We start from the raw sequence: 23,116 nt of genomic DNA on the forward strand, positions 1-23,116 counted from the left end.
TGGATCAAATAAGGTCAACACACACACGCGCTGATTCAACGTCGCTATGGGGGGAAATCTGACATTCGCCGTACCTGTGACGTATAAGTGAGCGTAGCAGGCGGCCTTGCCCACTTTGTTGGCGATGACACTCTTGTAGACGCCGCCGTGAGCGTGACAAGCACTCCGGATGAGCAGACTGTGGGCATCCCTGTCTGAAGGACAGAGACACAGAGTGAGCTCGGGTTCTCCCCCCTCTCCCCCTCTCCCCCCTCCCAGCCTCAGCTTGCCGTTCCTTACACTGGGTCATCTTCCTCTCCTCGCTGCTTTCGATGCGTTTGCCGTTGTGGTACCAGGCGATGGTCGGGTACGGCAGGCCGGACACTTTGCATTTCAGCAGCGCCTCTTTCCCCTCGATCACCTCCACGTCGGCCAGAGGTTTGACAAAGTCCGGCATGGTCCTCTTCTCCACCTCGCTGTCCAGCGACTCAGGCTCCTCGGGAATGGATGGCATCTTCTCCAACTTCGTCCTGGAAGAGGAAAAGACCTTTCTTTATATCTATAAGAACGTTGAATCCTTTCTAGAGTGTCCTTTGGTGTCCGTCTTACATGTGAGAGGTGATGGCAGCTCTGGACTCTTGCACGTACAGCTCGGCAGTGCACTGGGACTTCCCGTGAAAGTTCTGAGCGACAGCTGAGTAGAAGCCCTCCGTGTCGCTGCTGACGTGGGCGATGACCAGCGAGTGGCGGCCGCCTTCTTGGAGGAAGCGAATGTTGTCGCTCTCCTCGACTCGGGCCTCTGAGGGTGCGTGCAGGGCAAAGGAGACGCTCGGGAAAGAGTTTCACAGATCATCGTGGTGAAGAGTAATCGCCACGCAGTCTTACCAAAATGCATCCAGGTGACTTTAGGAGCGGGCGAGCCGCTGACCTTGCAGTCAAACCGAGCAGTGCGACCTTCAATGACCTCCAGGATGTCCAGTTTGCGGGTGAACAGAGGCTCCTTGGTGGGCGTGACCTTCAGCCTGGCACTTGTGGTCACCTCCTCTGTAAAGAGAGGGAGACAGATCCTGGGTCAAATGATATGTTTAAGGGTTTCCCAGCATCATGTCATGGATTCCAGGTGAGTGTGGAGTCGAGGCGTTTTTTTTACCTTTGGCGGTGCTCAGCTTGCAAACGTACGTTCCACTGTCATCTTCATGTACTGAATTGAGAAGGAGACGGCACCTTTATGATAAAACAAGGAATAAAATCTGTTTATAACCATCAAACAGCTGCTGACAGACACCTGAGACACCTGAAACACCTGTGGACACCTGTGGACACCTGTGGACACCTGTGGACACCTGTGGACGCCTCAACACACCTCTTGCCGTCAAAGTGCATCTTGCAGTTGAGCAGCGCCGGCTGGATCAGCTTCCCGTCGGTCAGCCAGTCCACCTCCACGTCCGGAGGCCCGCCCATGTGACATTCAAACATGGCCGACTCGCCGGCCCTCACCGCCACATCCTGTACCTCTCTGGTGACGCTCAGTGCCGTGGGTGCGGAAGCTGCTGATGAAAGCGTAGTTCAGCACCGTCACATTCTCCCTTCGTCACTTTGAAGTCTCAATTCCTCACCTTTGACCTCCACTCTGCACTGGGCCTGCTGGGCTCCGTGCTCGTTGATGATCCTGCACACGTACAGCCCGGCGTCAGACCTCTGGGCCGAGGACACTCTCATTTCGCCGCTGCCGTCCTCCGTCTCTCGCGCGGTGAATCGCCCGACCGTCTTCAGCGACACTCTGTCCTTCAGCCTGGGGTCAAAACAAAGTGGCTGTCACAGTCATTTACGCTCAGGTGTCTGCCGGCGGCCGGCGTGAGACAGCGTAGCGGTTAGTCACCCTGAGGAGATCTGGGTTTGTATTGATGCTCCCGACCTGAGACGTCGGCCTGCGTTGAGGATTTAGAGGCTCCAGTAAATGTGTCTTACCAGTAAACCAGAGGGTTGGGCCGCCCGCACACTCTTACTGAGATGGAGAAGTCTTGGCCTTCAGTCACCGTTTGGTCACAGGGCGCCACCTATTAAAGCAACAACACAGATCAGAGTGTGAAATGTAAGACAGAGAGTTTTTCAGGCGTTCATGCTCTGATCTAAACATCATAACATCCTTCTCCTCGGCTAATCATAAAGCAGGAAGCGTGATGACGTTGAGGCAGGCTGAGCTTTAGTCTACCCCTGCAAAAAGGTGAAAACTTGGGTTCCAACGATACAAATATGGATCCAGAAGCTAGAGATCCAGAAGCTAGAGCCAGACTAAAATGTGAGTTCCAGATTTGAGACGTTCCACCTCCTACCTGGAATGATGGAGCTTCTTGGAGGTGGACACTTGGCGCGTCCCCGACCTCCATGGCGTCCCCCTGAGGACTGAGGGGGTCCTCGTCCCACTGGGCGGGGCTACCGGCCGGTCTCCCACCCTGCGCTGGCGTCGCCCCTGCGAGAGGAGAAGAGCGACACGGGCGGCGGGATGAGATTTATGCAACTTTAATTCATTTAGGATTGAGGTCGTGAAGATGCCGGCTCTGATTTACACTCCTTTTAATTTGGGTAATTAAGTGCAAATTCCAAGGAAATGTGTTTTAGTGCAGCGACACGATGCTGCGTTAAACCTTTGGATGGGAGAAACCTGCCAGGGCTCTGATGTTTATGTGCCTGCGTCTCTCTGGGTGATTACTTTTGCCAAGATGAGCAGTTGGCAAAGCTTTAGAGATGAGAGGACCACACACACACACACACACACACACACACACACACACACTTTTAGAGCGAAGTGACCGTAACGGCACAGATAATGAATTAATCCCATAATCCCTGACCCAATCATCGGCTGATTCCCATGGAGCTGCCGAGCAAAATCGCCGTGTCTGGAGTCCAAATGAATTCACTTCTGTTTCAGAGACAAAGCCACGCCTCCTCCGCACGCCTGCCCGTCTATTTCTGTCTCTGGAAAACGTCAAAATCAGAGGATGAGATAGAAACACAAGATGGACAATTAGCAGCAGATTGACGGCGAAATAAGACACAGAATATGGAGTGAACCTACCGAGCGCCACATCTGGAGCTACGCCTGTGTGCGGAGGAGAAACTATTCACGTAAACCTGCCAACTCTTACGCAAAAGCCTGCACAGAGCGCTTCCCTCCTCCTCCTCCTCCTCCTCCTGTTCTGGCTCCTGCTTCTCGTCACTGTCACTGTCCGCTCTCTGCACGGCTCCCTGTCCTGCTGAAATGTCACCTCGCTCACCAGGAGGAAGAGGTAAAAGGTAGAGGTGCGTCTCGGCGGCGAGGGCGAGCGGGGCAAACTTTCTCATTCTCACCCACTGTGTCGGCTTCCACTGCCCAAACTGAACTCTCCTCTAAAGTGACTCACACAATCTGCACACAACACACTCTCCCAATTTGGGACTGCGTGAGAAATCTGCACAGATGAAAAGAGGCGAAAGCTCCGGCGCGATCTCACCTGGGGGGACGTGAAGCAGACTGCATTTACCCCAGAGAACAAGAGGGCCGGCTATAAATACACCGGGCCGCTCCGACTCCACCGGCCTAATATGGCAAAGCAGAGCCGCCTGCTGGAGCGCCTTGTTGACAAAAGTGTGGAAAGTGCAGGTTGTGTTAACACGAGCTGCATTCATACACACACACACACACACACACACACACACACACACTCCTCAGCAGCATTCTCTCATCATTCGTAACACAAACCGTTTTACAGAAAGGCACATCTGCTTTGTTTACTCCCGATTCTGAATACCAAGGCTGCACTCTAGCTGTGTGTGTTTGTGTGTGTGTGTGTGTGTGTGTGTGTGTGTGACGGTTCTGTGTTCCAGCTTAGCGCCATCAAGATTTAATGGGTTGCCACGGCAACTCTGGCTGCGAGGCGCCCCGGCCAGGATGCGGCGCTCCAGCGGGCCTCTGTAGCCGTTAGAGACGGAGGAGGCTGGCGGGGAGATTAGAGTCGGGTTTCGTACCGCCGCCTCGTTTCCGTTGCGGTTGTTTTTGCTTGAGCACGTGTTCATTGGTTCGCGCCGTTTGTGACAGCAAATCCCGCCGCGTGTTACAGCTCGGGTGCGGGGAAACCTCGCCTTGACCTGCGATGGGTTTGTAAAAGGGCGTTTGCTCAAGGGTACCTGTCAGGGGGCGGCTCCCCTTCTCCTCCCGGCCGGTGGAGGCCACGGTGACCAGCGGAGGACCTTCAGCTGGCTCGTCCTCAGCAGACATGTAGGAGTCGTCGGATGCGTCCCCTGAAGAGGACGACACGTTAGTAAGGTCTCTTAAATGGGTCGGACTAATTTAAGCGGCTTTGGAATCTTTTCTCAGGTTCTCATCAGTGAGTCTGGGTCCTGCGGCGGGAACCTGACCTACATACACACACATGTACTACTTTGACTACTACCACCTCATATTTTTCCAGAGTTTTCTGCTCCCTACCTTCTTCTGGAGACGCAGGTGGAACGGGTCGGCCTTTCCTGCTCTTGCGGCGGCTCCCCTCGCTCTTCCTCGTCACGTTCCCGCCTCCCTCGTCGTTCCCGCCTGGGAGGCTTCCCGTCTCCATGGGCTCGTCCTCCACTAGGATGGTGGGGATGGTCAGCTTGGGGGCGGGAGAGCTTCGCCCCACCTCTGCCTTCCTGCGTTTGAGGAGGGGGCTGGCAGAGGGGGTGGGCGATGGCGTGAGACGCGGGGGTTTCGCGGGACAGACGGACTGGACGGCCCCCGACTCCCTCACGCTGAGCGGAGACGCTCTCCCCCCCGTGGGACTGGGGGATCTGCGGTGGCTCTGGGGGTCCCTGCTCCGGTCCTTCATCAGGTCTTTGTCGGTTGTGAGGAAGGGTTTCACAGCTGGAGAGCTCTGTGGTGTTTCCCTGTGTGCAAACAGACACACACACACAAATCATTTAGAGTAGAATTGAAGTGGTTTCAGAACGCTTCTCTGATGCTGCTGATCTAAAGTGAATCTGATAAACACACACACACACATATTCACTAGTATAGATTATCTCATCCAACCTGGAGAGGCTCATCTTTGTGCCTGTTGGCAATGGTTGCCGTGGTAACTGGTGAACTGGTGCAGTCTCCATGGTAACAGAGATTTTCCCCGTGCATTGTGGAGATGAGCTTCCCACTGGTTCCTCCTGTGAATTCGTCTGTGTCTTCCCGTCCCTCGGAGCTTTGGCGCTTTGACTCCTGGTAACCTCGCCGTCGTTCTGTCTCACGCCGTCGCTCTGTCTCACGCCGTCGCTCTGTCTCACGCTGTCGCTCTGTCTCACGTCGTGGCTCTGTCTGACCCCGTCTCTCCTTCCTTCCAGCGCTCGCTCCCTGGCCTCCAGCTTCTCCACCACTTGAGGAGGAATGGGCTGGACCTTGCCCCCCGTCGCCCTCTCTCTCTGAGGCAGCTGCTCGGTGGAGAACGCCTTCTTCATGCTCGGCTTCCCCACCAGCTTCTTGATCCTCTGGAGCTCCTCGGCGAACTTGCTCTGGTAGCTCTGGACCCTCTGGGAGTAGCTGGTCTTGTCTTCCAAAGAGGAGGCCCTCTGTTTGAACGCCACTCGCTTCTTGGCCGCGTCCTGCAGGATCCGTCCCTCCTGCTTGTTGGGGCCTCCCGTCTTTGCGGCGTTGTCGTCGGAGTCGCAGGAAGCCGCTCGTCCGAGCCCGGCCAGAGCGCGACCCGATACGGCCCCCCCGCCTCCCGGCAGGCTCGCCCTTCGCTCCTCAAACGCCCTGACCTTGTCGAATATGTTGGGCCCTGCACGAGCCAGCTTGGGTGTCATCCCACTGCTGTCAGCGCTCATGGGAGACTTCTGGTCCCTCTTAGCAGATTGGGGATCTGAGGCTTTGGATTTGGCCGCTGCACCTCCTACAGATTGGTCTTGGGTCGGTGTGCCGATGCCGTTTTTGCACAAACTGTGAGATTTCTGGTCTGGCAAAGAAGAAACGGGAACATTTTGCAGGGGAGAAGAAGACAGGGGGGCGCGAGAGGAGAGCCCCTCAGGTTCATCAGCGCTCTGAGTCCTGGAGGAAGGAGGATTGAGGGGAAATGGAGCATTAGGTGTGAATGAGAGCTGGAGTGCAGCTTGGAGGCTTTGGAGGAGCAATAAAGAAGCAGATTAATGTCCGTCTGAGGCACTGTTTCCTGTTTCTGTGTTTTCTCTGTGAGTTCTTTTGTCTTTACATAGTTTTCTGCGTCTCATTTTCAGAGACAAACGTATGGGGGAAATGTAAAACCAAACGACAGAGAAAAGAACAGACATAAACGACTGCGGCCCACATTTAAGATATCTTACAAGACTTGAATCTGGCTGTGATAAAAAGTGGGAGCGAGTCTCTGACAGCAGCAGCAGCAACAGCAACCCGGGGTGTGTAGGGAGAAAGAGGGACAGGAAGTGCGAGTGAGGAATCCAGAATCACAACTCCAGCCGGGACAAAATGCCAACTCCAAATATAAAAAACTCATGCCTGAAAATAAACCCTGCAAAGTGAAAACGCATGCTAATATTAGCTTGGATCAAAGTCAGGAACCCATGCATGCCACGGCAAACCTACAAAGATGCGGCGTGAATCCAAAAGTGAGCGCCTCTAGAAAACGTGCGGTGGGGGTTCAAAAGTGCGGTCACAGTTTTCAGAATGTGACACAGAAGCAGATTGTAGCGTTGTGTTCCGTCTAACGGCGATAAGAAACATCAGGAGCGAGCCGTTAGTATCACAGCAAACCAAAACAGAGTCAAAGGAAAGTGTGACGTCCATAATAGAAGACTGGAAAAGCTCAAATGTAGGAAATAAGAGTACAAAAAAGTGTCAATCTATAAACGACACATGGGGTCAGATTTTGGCGTGTTGGGTCAATGAGAGGAAGTTTGCCTTGTGTGTGTGAGTTTGGGGGGGTTTGGGTTTGGGGCCAGTCTGTTGTGTGTTTTGGGCAGAATCCTCAAAAGAAGCAGCCATGTGCTATAACGGCATAGAAAACGTTCTTCCTCTGTAGAGGCTGAACATGCTCCCATAGTAGTCGCTGCCTACAGATACACTTTCCTCTGAGCCCTGAACGGGCCGGGCCAGGTTAGCGTGAGAGGCACGGATCAGCGGCTCCACACCCAGGTGGCGGACGGGGGGGGCCCCCTCTGCGGGAGCCCCGCCGAGGGCTTGCCTGGCGTTGGGGTTGGAGGGGTCCAGGTGCGGCCCTGGAGGACGGGAGCCCAGCGCCCGCAGCTCCCGCTCAACCACCGGGTCGTAGCCGCCGGGGAGGGCGGCCCTGCGATCCAATGCGTCCGGGCCGTAGTCCATCATCCTCCCTCCGTCAGCTGGAGAGAGAGAGAGAGGGAGAGGGAGAGGAAGAGAGGGAGGGAGAGAGGGAGGGAGAGGGAGAGAGAGGGAGTGACGGAAGGGGGGGGGGAGACAGAGAGATGAAGTAAAGACAAAATGCAGACAAATAGATTAAAAAACAATGGAGAGATATTAGATTTGTGAGATTCTGCCGAGAGAGGAAAAATAAAGGGAAAGATTCAATATTCTTACTGCATCACGGCACAGAGAAGAGAGGCAGGGGAGAGGTAAATGGATGAGATGCATGAAGAACAGCGAGTTCATCAATAAGTACAAATGTAATCAGCAAAAAATGGATAAGATGGATAAAGAGTATATTGATCGCTTGGAAACAGGAAATGAAACAAAAAAGCGGCAGGGCAACATTGGGAGTGTGCATCACTTAAACCAGACCCCCCGTCCTCCCCCCCCCCACCTCCCCCCACCCCACCTCACAAATCAGGTAATGATTGACGTTTTAGTGATGAGCGACGGGAGACAGGAACGCTACGGAAGCGAAAAGAAAGAGCAGTCAGCATGTTGCCGTAACGACGGGAACCTGGGAGGGAGGCGGGGGGTTGGGGGGGTTGGGGGGGGGGTCGCAAATGATCCTGAGTCAGCTGCACGCACGCACGCACACACACACACACACACACACACACACTGAAGCATATGAGCTCCTTGCCAGTAAGCAAAGAAACCAATCGGGACGTAAGATAGCAAAGTTTCATTTTTGCTCTCAAGGCCCCAAATTACACAAAAACCTTTTTTCCCCTAAACTCCGCCGCTCGTCTGAAAATGACATTGACTGTTCTGTTGTTTCTACGCGGATCATTAAACAAGTCGCCCACGCTTCTGAACTCTCCTCCAATCTGCTGCCACATTAACATGAGAGTCATTTTCAGACGCTCCCTTGCAGAAAGCAGCTATATAGAGGATCTGATCACCATGGTCACCACGGTAACCTTCACTCTCCTGGCTCATGAAGCTATTTTTGAATCAGGTGCCATTATCCAGATAAGTCAACCTTCCATTAACCGCCGCTGATTTGATTTAGCACATCAGCGAGCTTCCACGATCACGTCCACCACATCTGGACACTCGTGGAGACAAGAGGGCTTCACAAATCATCAGGGGGGGAAATGGATCAGAGAGGGAAGAGGGGAAGAGGGGAAGAGGGGAAGAGGGGAAGAGGGGAAGAGGGGAAGAGGAGCCGCGGTGTCGTGGCGTTTTGTATGCAGCCGAGGCGATGAGCGCGTTCCTTAGCAGAGAACAAATAATGAATCACCTCACCCCCCCTCTCTCTCTCTCTCTCTCTGGGGGCAGCGTCAGCTCGCCTACACGAAACCTTAGAAAGTGCAAACGCTCTCGGTACGGGCGAGGGAAGAATCTAGCGTGTCTTTCTGAGAGAAGAGAGGGTTGTCGATATCTCTGATCTATATTCAGACTTTCTGTTGCCTGGGAGGGAGCGAATGGAGCCCGAGGAGGAGGGGGGAGGGGGAGGGGGGGCGGGGGGTCACGGACGCTTTGAGACGGCGCTCATCCTTCACCTTCTCATCTCTACGGCGCCGTAGAGTAATGCTGATGAGGGAGCAGAGCAGTGATTCAAGTGAAGAGGAGACGCTGGCCAGAGGCGTGTAAATCGTCTCAATCAATCACATTTTTATCTTTACGTCAATTTTTGTGGCGTGAAATATAAATGAAGTGCTCCACAGACTGAGGCAAGAAGGGTCATCAAAGGGGAGGGGCCAGAGCTCACACACACACACACACACACACACACACGGAGGAGAGGCAGGCAAGATAAGGTCACAGCAAAAATACAAGATTATATTTTAGTAAATAAAGCATAAAAAAAAGTTGAGATATTTTTCAATAAGAAAATGCGAAGAAAATAGGAAGATTTAATAAAAGCAATGATAGAATGTAATTATGTAAAACCATCAAATTAATAATTAAATAAATATAAAATAGTGTCAAATAATCAATCAAATCAATCATTTAAAGGTCATTAAAAGTAGAATCATTGGTTTTATCAGCAACAGGTGACTTTCTGAGGCTTCCTGGGCGTTGTGCTCCCAGCCGCCTCATCCAGACCTCAGACAGGGTCCAGATGGAAACTGGGTCAGTGTGTCACTCTGTTGCATCACCAATCAGCTGGGAGTGAGTGATCGGGTGACATACCTGAAGGTCCTCGCCGCCCGCTCTTGTCTTGGTGCCTCCCGGGCCCATCTTTGGTTTCCATGGGTACCTGAGGTTCTGTGGCCTCATCCTCTGTGGTCTCAGAGTCTGTGGAGAAGCGCAGAGAAAGGATGAGGCGGAGATTTGGCACAGAGAAGCGAGCAGGCAGGCAACAACGACCCAAGTGGCGCCCAGAGTGACATTTCACGTTCGCTCAATGGCGACAGAGCTTGACGGGGCCCTTTTGAAAAGAACCCCCCCCCCCACCCCCGGAGAGAAGGAAATGGGGTTGAGGCTCAGCCGTGACATGAAGCCAGCTGTGGCTTCTAAAGAAACTATGGCTAAGACACGGAGGGAAGGACAGCATGGAAGCTCCTCCCCTCCTCCCCAGGCTGTGTGTTTACAAATTGAAGCAATTTCTCTTGCTGTCTTTTTGTCAGGATTGGACTTCATCACACGATCAAAACAAAGCCGTAAAGTAGCAGCATTCTTTACCCAAACATGCACCAGATCTCAAAACGACACAGATGCAATTGAAATACCGATCTGAACTTCATGATTACAGAAGAATGAAGCAGAAATCATTTGTTTTGGCGTGAATCAAATAGAATGGAGGAGAGAAAAATGACAATTCTAAAGGATGGATGGGAGAAGCGGTGATGAATGAGCGATACGCTTCACGCAAACTGAGACTCAATCAGGGAAATGTAATCTGCCGTGGCTCTTCCATAGACACGGTGCCGCTGCCAGACTCCAGGGCTCCGGGTCTGAGCTCGTGACCCCGATCCGTTTCAGAGAAGCTGCTGCCAATTCCCAATCTCCTCCCTTTTATTCTTTTCCTTGTGGGTTTTTTTCTGTGTGTTTTCTCGAATTTCCCTGGCAGATCAAATTGTTAAAAGTGCATTTTGTTTTTTGAAGCTTTCAGTCATTTGTCTAATTTTCCATCTGGCTGAGCTCTAAATCGGCGGCGTCTCGGGCCGGAGTGGCCGCCATTTTGTTTGCCCGGCATCCAGCCTGGTGGTCGTGGCAGCGGCTCGGTGTCTACGCCTCCAGATGGAGGCTGAAGATGACGGTGACATCATGAAGTCAAGACCAGGATGTAGTGATAAATGTAAGCCAATCAACTCCACTGTTTTGTCTTCAAATGCTGAAGGAAATCAAGTAAACACAACAAAATGGAGGCAAAAACACAATGGGCAATCCAAAACATGTGAGCTACAGGTGGCGCCACATTCCATCGGCGAGGTGAAAGAGACGACAACACATAAAGGTCAAAAGGGCAGGGAGATGGAGAAACCGACAAAGAAGAGAAGCGGGTTTACCATAGCTTTGCTTTCGGCAGGAGCGGAAAACTTCGCTTCCATAGTGGCAGCAAGAGAGGGCAGACGGGAGAGCACCGTTACTATGGAAACCAGCATCTCTCTCACCCACACGACCAATCCTCTTCGTACCCATTAGAGTCTAAAATGGCCAGCCAAACTGCTGGGTGGCTGACAGATATGTTTACTGGTTAGAGAGCTCATGAAGGAGGAGGAACACAACCACAAGAGCGCTCGCTCCTCATTGCGCCTCTCATCAAGTCAGCTCCTTATTAGATAAATCCAGAAGGTCTGCCTAATGACAAGAGAGCCAATGGAACATCAACATTCACCATTAACTCATTGCAACGCGGCAATGTGTGTGTGTGTGTGTGTGTGTGTGTGTGTGTGTGTGTGTGTGTGTGTGTGTGTGGGTATGTAGATCCACCCATCTGTATCAAATGGAGTTAAATAGATTGGAGGGGAATGGATGTAATTATGAGAGGACATATTTCAGTATAGCTACAGAACCCAATCGCCTTTATGAGTCAGGAGAAATGATTTGGAGTGGAGAAACCGCAAACGTCTGTTTTGGTAGAGATTATAGATTGCAGTGCAAATATTGCCAAATGTTGTGCATTAAAGCAGAGGCCAGACATAATTCACTCAGGGCTTTTATGCAGAGAGGCGACAGTGTGATTACAGAAATATTGCTGTGTGGGGGTGGATGTACAATCATAAAGCCCACGACCGGTGTAAGCAGACAAGCATTAAGAATGTATGAGCGCAGTAAAGCAATATAGATGCTCCACCAGCAGGAGAGGGGAGGAGAGGAGAGGAGAGGAGAGGAGAGGAGAGGAGAGGATCCTATACCAAGCAGAAAAATACATCCAGAAAAAAATGATTGATTGTCGGACCAAATCATGAGGGCAAAGTGTTGCTAAGCTAATGCTAAGAAAATGCTTTGAGTCAATTGTGGAATTATTATTTTTGCAATATTTTCTTAAGTCACTGATGTTTATAAAATCTAAATGACTCTGTATTAAATCTTTTCTTAAATCTGTACATTGAATATAAATATTTCACATAATATAATCACTTAAAGGGGTGGAACACAATTAGAAAACTATTCTTCACATTTTTAAAGTATTAAACATTTATGTATTGAGTTAAGTTACACAGATGTTCTACAACAGGAAGTGAAAGAGCTATCAGAGGAATAAAGCAAAGTAGAAGCACAGACGGAAAAGAATAGAATAGAATAGAATAGAATAGAATAGAATAGAATAGAATAGAATTGAATCGAGTACATGCTCATCCTGACAACACACCATGGGTAAATCTGCCAAATGTCCGTGTGGAGTGCCCAGTTCTCTGAAACAAAATACAGAGTAGAACGTATTATTCAACACAGAGATCACAGCCAAACATTCTACCCGACACAAACACTCAAAACACTGGAGAGACGACGGTGACGCTCCTCTGAACACAGCCTCACACAGTCTCTCTCTCTCTCTCTCTCTCTCTCTCTCTCTGTTATCTCTAGCAGTCAGAATGTCGACGTCAACCCTCCGGAGTGGCGGGCTTATCGAAAAACGTGACGCAAATTCTTTTCCAGAGCGTCTGAGTGGGAGGGTGGGGGGGGGGGGGGGGAAACGTCAAAAAGCCCCGCATGACTCATGCTCCCTAAACGTCACGTACAGCTCGGGGATCAGTGTGAACCTGCTCTCTGCATCCCCGCTGAACTTTACAGGCCCGTTTGATGTCCTTCATGCTTCCATTACACACTCGAGTGATGTGTAGCGGCTCTGTATCGAGTAACAAGTAGGACTCTGATGTCAAAACTTCTTGGACAATTTGTTCTTCAAATTCAGATCCTGCCTGGGTGTTAAGAGCAGGGAGACGTGCAGGATGTCACATGATGTCACAGGATGTCACATAGCCCGCCGTAAAAATCCCCCCTGTGTCTGCTGAACTTTGACCTTTTGAAGGCACATTTCCAACCCAATGGGATCGTCTATCTGATGGACACCTCAGGTAAGCCGGGTGGAGATTTGTGTCCATCAGCACCACGGAGAGCTCCACAACATGAGTCACAGCTTTACAAAGGACGGAGAGAGAAGAAAAGTTCACCAAATGACTCATCCCCCCCCCCCCACCCCCGATCCACCAGAAGCTTCTGTCCCCATCCTCATCCTCATCCTCATCCTCATCCTGGTTGGCCTCTCAGAGCTGCAGCCATATCAGCACAGAAACAGCAGCGATTCAGAAATAATCCAAATCCTGCCGGCGCTATTCTAACCCCGCTGTTCTCATAAAACATAAGTGTGTGGTGGAGGGGGGAGTGGAGGGGAGGGGAGAGGAGGGGGATCCAGTCGCCCGTGTGACTGGATGCCCTGATTCTGGTGTCTCCGTGGAGTGTAGCCTACTGACACACTTTTCACCTGCTCCCAATTCGGTCAAGCTGAAGGGAAAAGCTGATCTGATGGTGAAAATGTCACGACAGCTGAAGGAAGAGGCGGATTTCTCAACAATGATCAGGCGTAGCACAGAAATTCAGACTTGGCTGGTGATGAAAATACTCGTACTCGTTACTTGCAGTTTGCCACTCGGCAACCTTTGTCCTGACGTGTCCTCTTTGCGATGAAGAGCGGCAAACACACACACACACACACACACACACACACACACACACACAAACACACACAAACAATGCTGGAATGCTTTTAAACACCAGCAGATAACTGGACGTCTACAATCAGGTAAAGGGTGTGGCCTGACTTCAGAGTACTGGAGAGGAACATCTGCTACACATGCAGAGCCCCTCAAAGATGTTACCGATCCACGAGGACGGAATTGAACTCACCTGAAAGCGTTTCTTGGACCAGATCTTCTTCATCTCTACCAGTAGCGCTTCTCCCGTCAGGCTGATGAGACTGAGATTACCTGTGGCTCGAGCTCGCAACAACATCCATACGAGCCCAACAAGAGCAAGGGCGTGGCTTCACCAAAAACAAAAAAACAACAACCCCTGATTCAAAATGGGACGTGGCCGTCCTGTGTGTGGGTGTTATTTACTCTCCGGTCTGGCAGCGATACAGGGACAGAGAGAGAGAGAGAGGGAGAGAGAGAGAGAGAGAGAGAAAGGGAGAGAGGGAGAGAGAGAGAGGGAGAGAGAGAGAGAGAGAGAGGAGAGAGAGAGAGAGGATGCAAGTGAGCTGGGGCCAGGTGTCTTTGTGTCTGAGTGTGTATCCGCTGATGTGAGCAGCGTCGCTCTGTGACGTGGGGATCAGGCTCAGATGGTTGGTCCCGCCTCCTCGCTCTCTCACTCGCTCTGCCTCAGCAGAGAGCAGAGCGAGAGAGGCCAATAAGAGCCAGAGGGGGGCGGGGTGTGTGTGTGTGTGTGTGTGTGTGTGTGTGTGTGTGTGTGTGTGTGTGTGTGTGTGCGTGTTTTGGTCTTGATTGCAGGGATGAGAAAATGAGGAGCAGGAAGAGAGAAAGAGAATGGAGGGGGAGCCAGAGAGAAGGAGGAGTGAGAGAGAGACAAAGAGGGAGGGGACGGAGGTGGAAAGTGAGAGAAATGTAATAAAGGCAGATTGGAACATCTTTAATTCCAGCGCTCCTTCCTTCCTCCCTCCTTCCATCCCTTCCTTCCTTCCTTCCTTCCTTCCTTCTTTCCTTAAGGATGTTTTTTGAGAGAGAGCAGGATTTCAATAAAGCATAAAAGCATCATGATGGTTTGTTCAAAAATGCTTTCCTGTGCTCTTATTACATGGATACATTATTTGTGTGAGCATAAATACTTTAGGCCAAGCTAATATCATAGGGATAAGGTCACACACACACACACACACACACACACACACGCCTTAATTATCCCATCAGACCAGTGCTCCCCACACCTTCTCCATCAAATGAATCTCAAGATAATTACAGACTGAAGGAATGCTCCTGCTTCCCCTTCAGCCTCTCGTCCTCTCCCTCCTCTTTTGCTGAACTTTTTAATGTCGTTCAGTGAGTGATGTCGCTGTTTACAGCATTGGCAACACAATCGATGCGAGCCAGTTACTACGGCCATGAATCAGCGGCGGCTGATCATTAGCTCCTTCTCTCCTGCTCCGCTCCACCCTGACACGGACTGTGAGCTTGGTTTAAATGATCGGTCATTGTATCTTCACAGGACTGAAGCGAGGGATCCTTCATCACCAGACGCAGCGTGAGTGGAGCCGTTTGCAATTTTTACCAAAGCTCCTTCTTTTCACCCTCACACGCCTCGCTCTCTCCTCCTCCTCCTCCTCCTCCTCCTCCTCCATCCATCACCAAGGAGAGAGGCCTTCACCCTGCTCTAATCAATACCAGTGCTTTGTGTGTGATACTGGATACACCCCCAAGGAACGGTTTCTAACGCCCCGGATTGATAAAGGCATCATAACGCAAGATTCCATGAGCCTCATCCAGCCAGAAGGTGGTGAAGCTGCTTGGAAATCAGAACCCACATCATCAACAACTACTCAGCTCTGACCAATCCCTGAGCAGGATGTCATTAAACGTCGGCCATTAGCCAATGAGAGCAGAGATAATTGTACTTTGCCTTAATCGTTTCTCTCCTGCTGGATCTTGTTTCGCTTGAGCCGGATGGTGAAAGACAAACGCACTGCAAAAAAGATTGAAAGAAAATAATCTTCCAAGACTTCAGAAGAAATATTTTAAAAAGGATTTGTTTAAACTCTTTAGGACATTTTTTTGAGAAGATTTTGTTCCTAATTACATTTTTTTTTTTTTTAATGGGTTTTTATATTTTATTTTTTTTGTGACATTATTATTGTTGATGCTGATGCTGTTGCTGTTAATGAGAATATTTCATTTTTCAATATCCATTATTTTTTATTTGACATTTCCTTGACCTCAGGATACCAAAGGTCAATTTTTCTGGCATTCCCAGATGGAAGAATCATAAATACTGAATGAGCATTGGGACATGGGACATTTTGGAAGATGCACTAGTTTAATTATCTTAAAAAGGCGAAGGGAGCGAGCAGACTTCACGGAAACCCGTCCATTGATTTTGTGACAGGAGGAGCAGCGCTGATGGATGACTTCCAGACATACAGCTTCATCAGCAGCACGTCTGCCATCATCTCTCCGCAACACAAAAACACACTCCGCTGCTACTGCTGCATCAGTTTTCAGCCTGTTCCAATACAAACGTGTAGCCGCTTTCATGTTTCTTACCATTTTTCAAAGCAGATTCACAATCCTGTACGTTTTTGCCTAAACTGCAAAGCGCCCTCAGATATTGAAAACAGAAAAACACAAAGGACCAAGAGTTTATACCAGAAATTAAAGTCTTTGGCCACCATTATGAACGTTTTTCCTGTCACATAATGTTGGTACAGCCCTTAACTGTTCCAGGTCCTCGCCTATCTCCCTTCTGTGATGCTAGCTGAAGCCGTCTTGTTTGATGATCCCATGTATGGATCCCAGCTAACAGGTGCACCTTAACGGGGCTGCTTTGTGGGCAACCGGACAGATTTTGCAGGCATTGTGTGAATGACGCGTTAGTGACAGAAGTAAAAGTCTAATCCACTGAATCATTGAAGTACTAGGAAGTTCTGTTTAAGGCATTTCATTCTGATGAGGTATCATTCATGTTTCAGCCCTTACCCTGCCCTCTAGTGGACACTGAATTCTCCACATTGGAACAAAACAAACAAACAAAAAGGTTTCTTGGACAAGGCCAGGCGTCGTCCAAAACACTTCACAAACCGACACCATTCAGTGTGTCGGTTTAGAAATCCAAACATGACGGCGCTCCTATGTTGACAGTCCCACTGCAACCCGATCCTATCACCTAATCCACGCCAAATCCCAGAGGGTTCCTGTGAACGACCCGAGTGCCAGCCGGACGGAACACAACCACGCACCGTGCCAAATCAAACATGGAGGGAAACAGCACCGGTCCCCAGCCTCAAACGCCGCCGTAGATCCTGGCAGTCTTATGAGGATACGCGATTTCATTAACTGTGCCGCATCCTCAATCCACTTAAACAAAACATTTAGGGAATTTTGAGCTCTCTGCTGATGTAATTCCAGAGAGGAAGACTGGGTGGATGGGAAACAAGCAGAGATCTACAGCGCTCTATGGACTGTGACACACACTGAATATGCATCAGTGTGACACAGCAGACACGCTTCAGCCCCAATGCAGCAACACAAAGACAGAAGGGGATTTTTCAGAAGGTTCTAGACTTTAAGGGGTTTTTCTCCAAAGGGTTTTGTAGGTGGCAAATGAAAAATGTATTTAATAAAGAGACACACTGCTCTGATGGTCCATGGCTTTCCCCTGCTACCTGCAGCTCAGACTCACCTGGGCGGTTTCTTCTCCTCTGCCCGCTCACACTTTCCCTCTCTGCCCTCAAAGCCCTCCGTGCGTCCAGCAGCTCCTTGCGTATCATGGTTTCCTCCTCTGTCTCTAAAAGGCTTCTTGTCCCGGAAACAGCTTCTCCTCCAAGTTCATGTTCAGACAGAAGATCTGCTTCAGGTGTCGCTTCAACACGACCGGGGAAGGATATTCCGTCTAAAATGGCTCCGGGCCCTTAAACCTCCACTCTGCTTGTGTTCCTCAGCCCATGTTTCTCCGTCTTCCCCCCCCCCTGTCCTCCCTAACTTTGACTGCCAACCCTTGCGATCTATTTGTAGTGCCACAAAGTACAACCCCTCCACCTCTACTGTACTCTCTCCCTCTGCACCCCGCAAAACAGACCCCCACCCCGGGTTATAGCAGGAGATTAGCCTCACACATGCAGAGAAACCAAACGACCTTTGCCGTCCCGTGTGGGTCACTCGCCTCGGACTGGAAGGCGACTGGCAACTGCAGTGCGAGGCAGACATGTTGTTATACGCCAATAAAGACGTGACACAACTGCACATAGGTGAAGGGACAATGAGGCAGTAAGGGGGCAGCGGAGGAAGGGAGGTGGAAGGGAGGTGGATCTATTTTGGAAAGCTAGAATCTCATCAACCTCAGCGCTGGAGGTGAAAATAACAGGATAGCCTCGCAGGAGTTAAAAATAACAAAGCCTGGTATTTATTCTACAGTATACTTTTCCTATTCGCTGCATAGGAAGTGCTGGAGGATGAGGAGGATGTGTGATGTGGTGGAACGCCAACTTCACACAGGTGACCACAGCGATATCCCGTTATTAACAAGAACACCGGCAGCGTGAATCAATCGCAATCACAGGCCGGGGACGAGACTGTGTCCAGAAAACGAGGACGTCAGGTCTTTGTTCAACAGCATTAAGAGGACCTGCATGAAACCATGAACCCACGCAAAGGCAAGGATCAAGACACCTGCAAGAAGGAAAGAACATTCTGGGATGAAGAATACACATTTCCACGCGCACTGCCCCCCTCTGGTGAAGCTGCTCACTAACACACACACACACACACGCACACACACACACTGTACATGACCTGTCAAGGTCACGCTGATTACTGAACATTTTTAGGACTTTTCCCCCAAATAATCCCTGGCCTGGAAAAGACGAAACCTGGAAAAGACGAAACTATTCCAGAACGATCTTAGAATTGAGACTTATGTGTGACGATCAGTGTGGCAAGAGGAATGAAGCTTTGCAAATTGGGGTGAAGAGGGAGGGGGGGGTATTCTTTATGCGGTTCATTTCAGATATGTGAGCAAAGCCTCTGTTGCTGAACCATAATGTGACTTTAATGAGTTCAACCAATTATCTTAAAAGGGAGAAGAAGCAGAGACCTTGTGAAATGTGAAAGTACGTCATCGCTCAGACGACGGCACCACCGTGTCGCAACGCAGCCACCGGGCCCTTTGGTAACACACTTCACTGTCTCAGAGCTTCTACCAAAGTGATTATCCGGCCGCCAGACGTCATGCTGCATTAATGGGAAGTGATGTGCAGGCGGTGACGTCAGCGGAGACGTCTGGACTCGTGACACGGCGCCACTCTGCTCTCTCGTTGGTCTGATCTGAGTGCTGATATCTTAAAGTGACACAGGGGTGTACACACAAAAACAGCCTTTAAAAGTAACACACACACACACACACACACACACACACACACACACACACACACACACACACACACACACACACACACTGTTGCCTCAGCACACCCAGCCCGCCTCTCTTTCATCACAGTGATGGTGATTGAGTGTGACAGTGCCGCGTCTTGACCGCGGCGATGCTATAATTATCTGTGATGTCGGCCGGTGCAATAGGAGACGGGGGGCCGGCGGCATCCATACAACACTCGAGCGAGAGAGCCCTCTGGCCAGCCGCGGCACATATCGTGCCATAAATAACCACGAGAAGAGAGAGAGTGAGTGAGAGAGAGAGCGAGAGGAGGCAGAGGTCAGAGAGAAAATGAGATGGCAAGGATGACGGCGGGGACGACCAAATGTACCTATTACATGACTGAAGAGTTCACCTGCAAATGAACACTTTATGACTCATCTCAGCTGAGAAATGCCAAAATGTCATTATTTTGTTTGCTGAATGGTGCAAAGCAAATTATTCAGAGAGAAAAGCAACAAATCCTCACATTCAGTCAGCTCCGTGTTCCAATGAGAAGAATCAATATCAAGACAATCTCTGAGTAGATTTTGATTGATTTTCTGTTTAATTGCCTGACTGGATCAAGCAACAAACAGGTGCAGAAGCGTTTACACCCATGTGTGCACGAAGGCGATGGAGCCACGGATCTCCTCGTACAAAAAGCTAAATCTGAGAGGTGAGAACGTCCAGACGGAATAAATGAGCAAGCAGAGCGACGGGAAGGGGGGAAAGAGGTCAGGGAGCAAATCCAGGAAGGATAATTTAGGATCGGGACTGAGGCCACGAGTTTAAAACAAGGAGAGGCCAACAAGGGGAAGGGGGAGGGAGAGAGAGAGAGAGAGAGAGAGAGAGAGAGATGGGTGGGTGCTGAGTGATACGACAGCTGTGCCGTGCGTGTGTGGTGGAGGTGTGAAAGCTGCTGACGTCTGAGCTCAACCGACCTGCTTTGGCAACACGCAACACCGCTTTGATCAAACCCAGCGCTCAAACAATCACAGATAATGATATTCTGCTAATTCATGTTGAGGACAAAGGGAGAGAAAGGAATGGGCAAGGGGAGGGAAAGAATTGGAGTAAGAAAGAAACATTGTGAGTCGGCGAAAGGCCCGACAGAGACGTTTATCAAAAAGGTAATTTATGCGTCTGGCGTTGCAGGTTTGCCGTTTGGATTGATGCGGACGGATCGACCGCTCGTAGCGCAGCCACGCCACCGTCGCTTGCTAATTGGCAGTGTTGCACAGCTGCTGCAGCGCAACAACCAGGCACCCACAGACTCTCTTTGAATTCGGAGATAATCGGATTACAGCCGCCTCATCTTCACCCTCCCCCCTCCCCCCGTTGTCTGGTTGCATAGTTGTTGACGGACTGCGTGCACAGGTGCACGTGTGTAGTCTATATCTCTGTGTAGTCACAAATGGAAATGCTGCAACATCCAAAGATCAGGGGTTTGGTGGCATTGTAATCCATACTCAGCCTGAGTTAAAGGAAATATTGTGGCTCTTACTTGCCCTTCCTGTTTTGGTACAACCCCATTATTATGACATTTCTATAGCACCACAGTGACACACTGCATCTCACAGCCAGCAGATCAAGCCTACTCACATTACCTTGAAACAATAACAAATCAAATATTTCTGCTGGTAATTACGATTCCGTACACAGTAATTATGAGATGAATTACAGGGGAGGGTTTGCCTCCTCCGTCTAATTGCCACTGGTAGACGATGAAACACAGATGCTGGTCAAACACTTCAGGGTCTGTGTCTAACCAGGTGTGTAGGTGGCTAAATGAATGTGTGTGTATATGTTGTGTCAGCATGTCACAGGAGTAAAGAACCAATCAGCTTTCAGGCACAATTTTCAGGCTATGGAGAACTTATCATATTAGGAAAATGATCATATCCTGTACCACCAACAGATTGTTTCCTTCCAGCTTTAATCAGATTCACGGCTGCAGCCAAAGCCACAGATTTCCAGGTTTAATAGCTTCAATACATGCAGAGTTTCCAAGCAGGTATTCCCCTGATATCCTGGGATCCTCGGTGCAAGAAGGTCCAAAGACAAAGCTTCCTCACTCTCAACTCACACTACAAATACCACAGAGGTTGACCAGTTCGTTCGTCTAGTTTGAACTACACCCAAGAAAGTTGTGTTTTCTGTCTCTGTCTGTCTGTTAGTTGCCAAAGTTGAGTGGTTGTGGTTCATTCTTCAGAAAGTGAACACATTAGCCTACTGTAACCAAACCTACTGGTGGCATTGAAAACAGTTTCAGGCTTAATTACCTTCACCAAGGTCCATAATGGCCAGGACAGCGCTGGAGCTCGCCTCTCCCAGATCATTGGTGGCCACGCAGGTATACAGGCCGGCGTGGCTGGTTTGGCAGTCCCGTATCCACAGACCGCCTGAATCCTGGGCCTCTGACGGAGGAAGGAGCTCGTCATCGTGGTACCAAACCAGTGAAGGCTTAGGGAATCCTGCCACAGACACCCGGAGACGGATATCGCAGCCTGTACCCACTGCTGCCTTGCGGAGTTTACGGGTAAACACCGGGGCGATCGGCTCTTGTGCTGCAGCCTCGGTGTCTGGAACAACATGGTCCTTTGTAACTTTGGATCTCTTGGATCGGATGAGAGGACCAGAGCTGGGTCCTGGGCCTTCTGCCATCTTGTTTATGCTTGGCGTTTGGATTGCGCTCATGAGAACGTTCAGAGATCCCCATGCTCACAGGGAAGGCAGAGGATGTTTGGTACTGGAGCTCCTGAGACTGGAACCCAAAGTATAGCAATCAGAATGACAACAACCTTACCGTTTACCTTTTACATTTCAGATAGTAGACACCATTTGCAAACCAAGTCCATTAAGATAAAGTAAAAATGATGGAAGGTTAATGTTTGATTTTAAATACAAAACTCAGATTATTCAATGATGTCATGGCCAACCTTTTTTTCCATGAATGCACAACACAAGATTGCATTTCTGCAAAATCAACAAATTCACTGGATTGTTTTGATAATCGATTAATCAGATTATTTTAATGATTAATCGAATAATCGATATTTGCATAGGTGCTATATACGCTGGGTGTCCATTGTCCTGGGAGTACTCATAATACGGACAATTTATATTCATGAATATACATCATGCTTGGTGATGAACAAAATGAAGGCTGAGAGTGACAAAGTATGCGTATTTTCATCTTGCATATTTGCCAACATATAGCCAAGCATTGGAAGCATTCATTTGGCACATTCTGTCTAAACAAAGACAAAAAGCTTAGTATTTGACTTTTGGAAATCCTGATTTTGACATCAAATTGGCATTTTACCAAATCCTTCCCTGTGAGTGGAACACGACTCGGCCACAGTGTTTCCTAAAAATAGTTTGGCTGATAACGGAAAGAAATTCCACGTACCTCATTTTGCCGTTAAAGCCGACAGGAATCCCTTCTGTCATCCTCGCAAAGTCCAAGTTAAGGTAACGAGATCCGTGGAAGCAAACGTTTCATCTCAAACCAATTACCAAAGCCCGCGTCTCTGAGTGTCCTTTAAGCGGGACGGGCCCGAGGTGTAAGTCCAGCCGGGATCATGTAGCATTAGCAGCAAACCGGGAGTCTGCTTTAACCCAGTGAAGAGGGGGAGGGAGAGGGAGAGGGAGAGAGAGCGAGAGAAAGAGAGAGAACCTTTATCCTGAGGTCAAACCACCCAGGCCCTCGTCTGGATTTTCAGCATCGAGCGTTTACGTAGATTATAAACCATTTGAACCTGCATTTATTTGTCTGTTCTGAAGCGAGTCGGCTCCCTCTGCCTCTCCCCCCTGCTGCTTCCCTCACACACCCCCAACTCAGGTTTGGAACGACAGCTGCACTGCCTTGGATAGGTCACATTTCTTGGGCTGCCATGTATGACTGACGGACGGACACACACACACACACACACTTTAGATAGTGTTATCGGTGTGTGTGAGCATGTGTGTGTGACAGTTGTGGATGCTATAAAAAGAACGAGCAAAACCACAACACAAGATCATGTTTACTGATTCTTCCAAAAATAGTTGTGAATATACGATAAGATAAATATATTCATGAAATTTGACCTTTGACCCAAATCTTCATATGATTCAAACTTGGCTGTCATTTATTGCGCAATCAAATGTCCAAAGGTCAAAAGTCAGGATTGAATGAATGAAAAAAGTTTTTTTCAGATGAAGAGATATTATTTTCTTTATAATTGTTAC

General features: G+C 49.6%; 1 protein-coding gene across 1 annotated transcript in view; it reads right to left on the reverse strand.

The window, feature by feature from the left end:
• Window positions 1-21,547, reverse strand: part of LOC143004392 (striated muscle preferentially expressed protein kinase-like) — a 34,331-nt gene extending 12,784 nt beyond the window's left edge. The window contains exons 1-16 of the mRNA XM_076155234.1: window positions 21,166-21,547; window positions 9,494-9,598; window positions 7,144-7,308; window positions 5,302-5,933; window positions 5,024-5,238; window positions 4,448-4,878; window positions 4,147-4,260; window positions 2,313-2,449; window positions 1,948-2,036; window positions 1,596-1,771; window positions 1,343-1,529; window positions 1,130-1,203; window positions 865-1,023; window positions 589-778; window positions 280-509; window positions 75-194 (exon numbers count right to left, since the gene is read on the reverse strand). Of these exons, the coding sequence (XP_076011349.1) occupies window positions 75-194; window positions 280-509; window positions 589-778; window positions 865-1,023; window positions 1,130-1,203; window positions 1,343-1,529; window positions 1,596-1,771; window positions 1,948-2,036; window positions 2,313-2,449; window positions 4,147-4,260; window positions 4,448-4,878; window positions 5,024-5,238; window positions 5,302-5,933; window positions 7,144-7,308; window positions 9,494-9,598; window positions 21,166-21,547 (3,406 nt within the window). The remainder of the gene's footprint in view (window positions 1-74; window positions 195-279; window positions 510-588; window positions 779-864; window positions 1,024-1,129; window positions 1,204-1,342; window positions 1,530-1,595; window positions 1,772-1,947; window positions 2,037-2,312; window positions 2,450-4,146; window positions 4,261-4,447; window positions 4,879-5,023; window positions 5,239-5,301; window positions 5,934-7,143; window positions 7,309-9,493; window positions 9,599-21,165) is intronic.
• Between the last annotated feature and the right edge of the window lie 1,569 nt (window positions 21,548-23,116).

This window comes from Genypterus blacodes, unplaced genomic scaffold (assembly GCF_046128005.1).
Source record: "Genypterus blacodes isolate CSIRO-AG114 ecotype Tasmania unplaced genomic scaffold, CSIRO-AGI_Gbla_v1 ptg000066l_1, whole genome shotgun sequence".
NCBI lineage: Eukaryota > Metazoa > Chordata > Actinopteri > Ophidiiformes > Ophidiidae > Genypterus > Genypterus blacodes.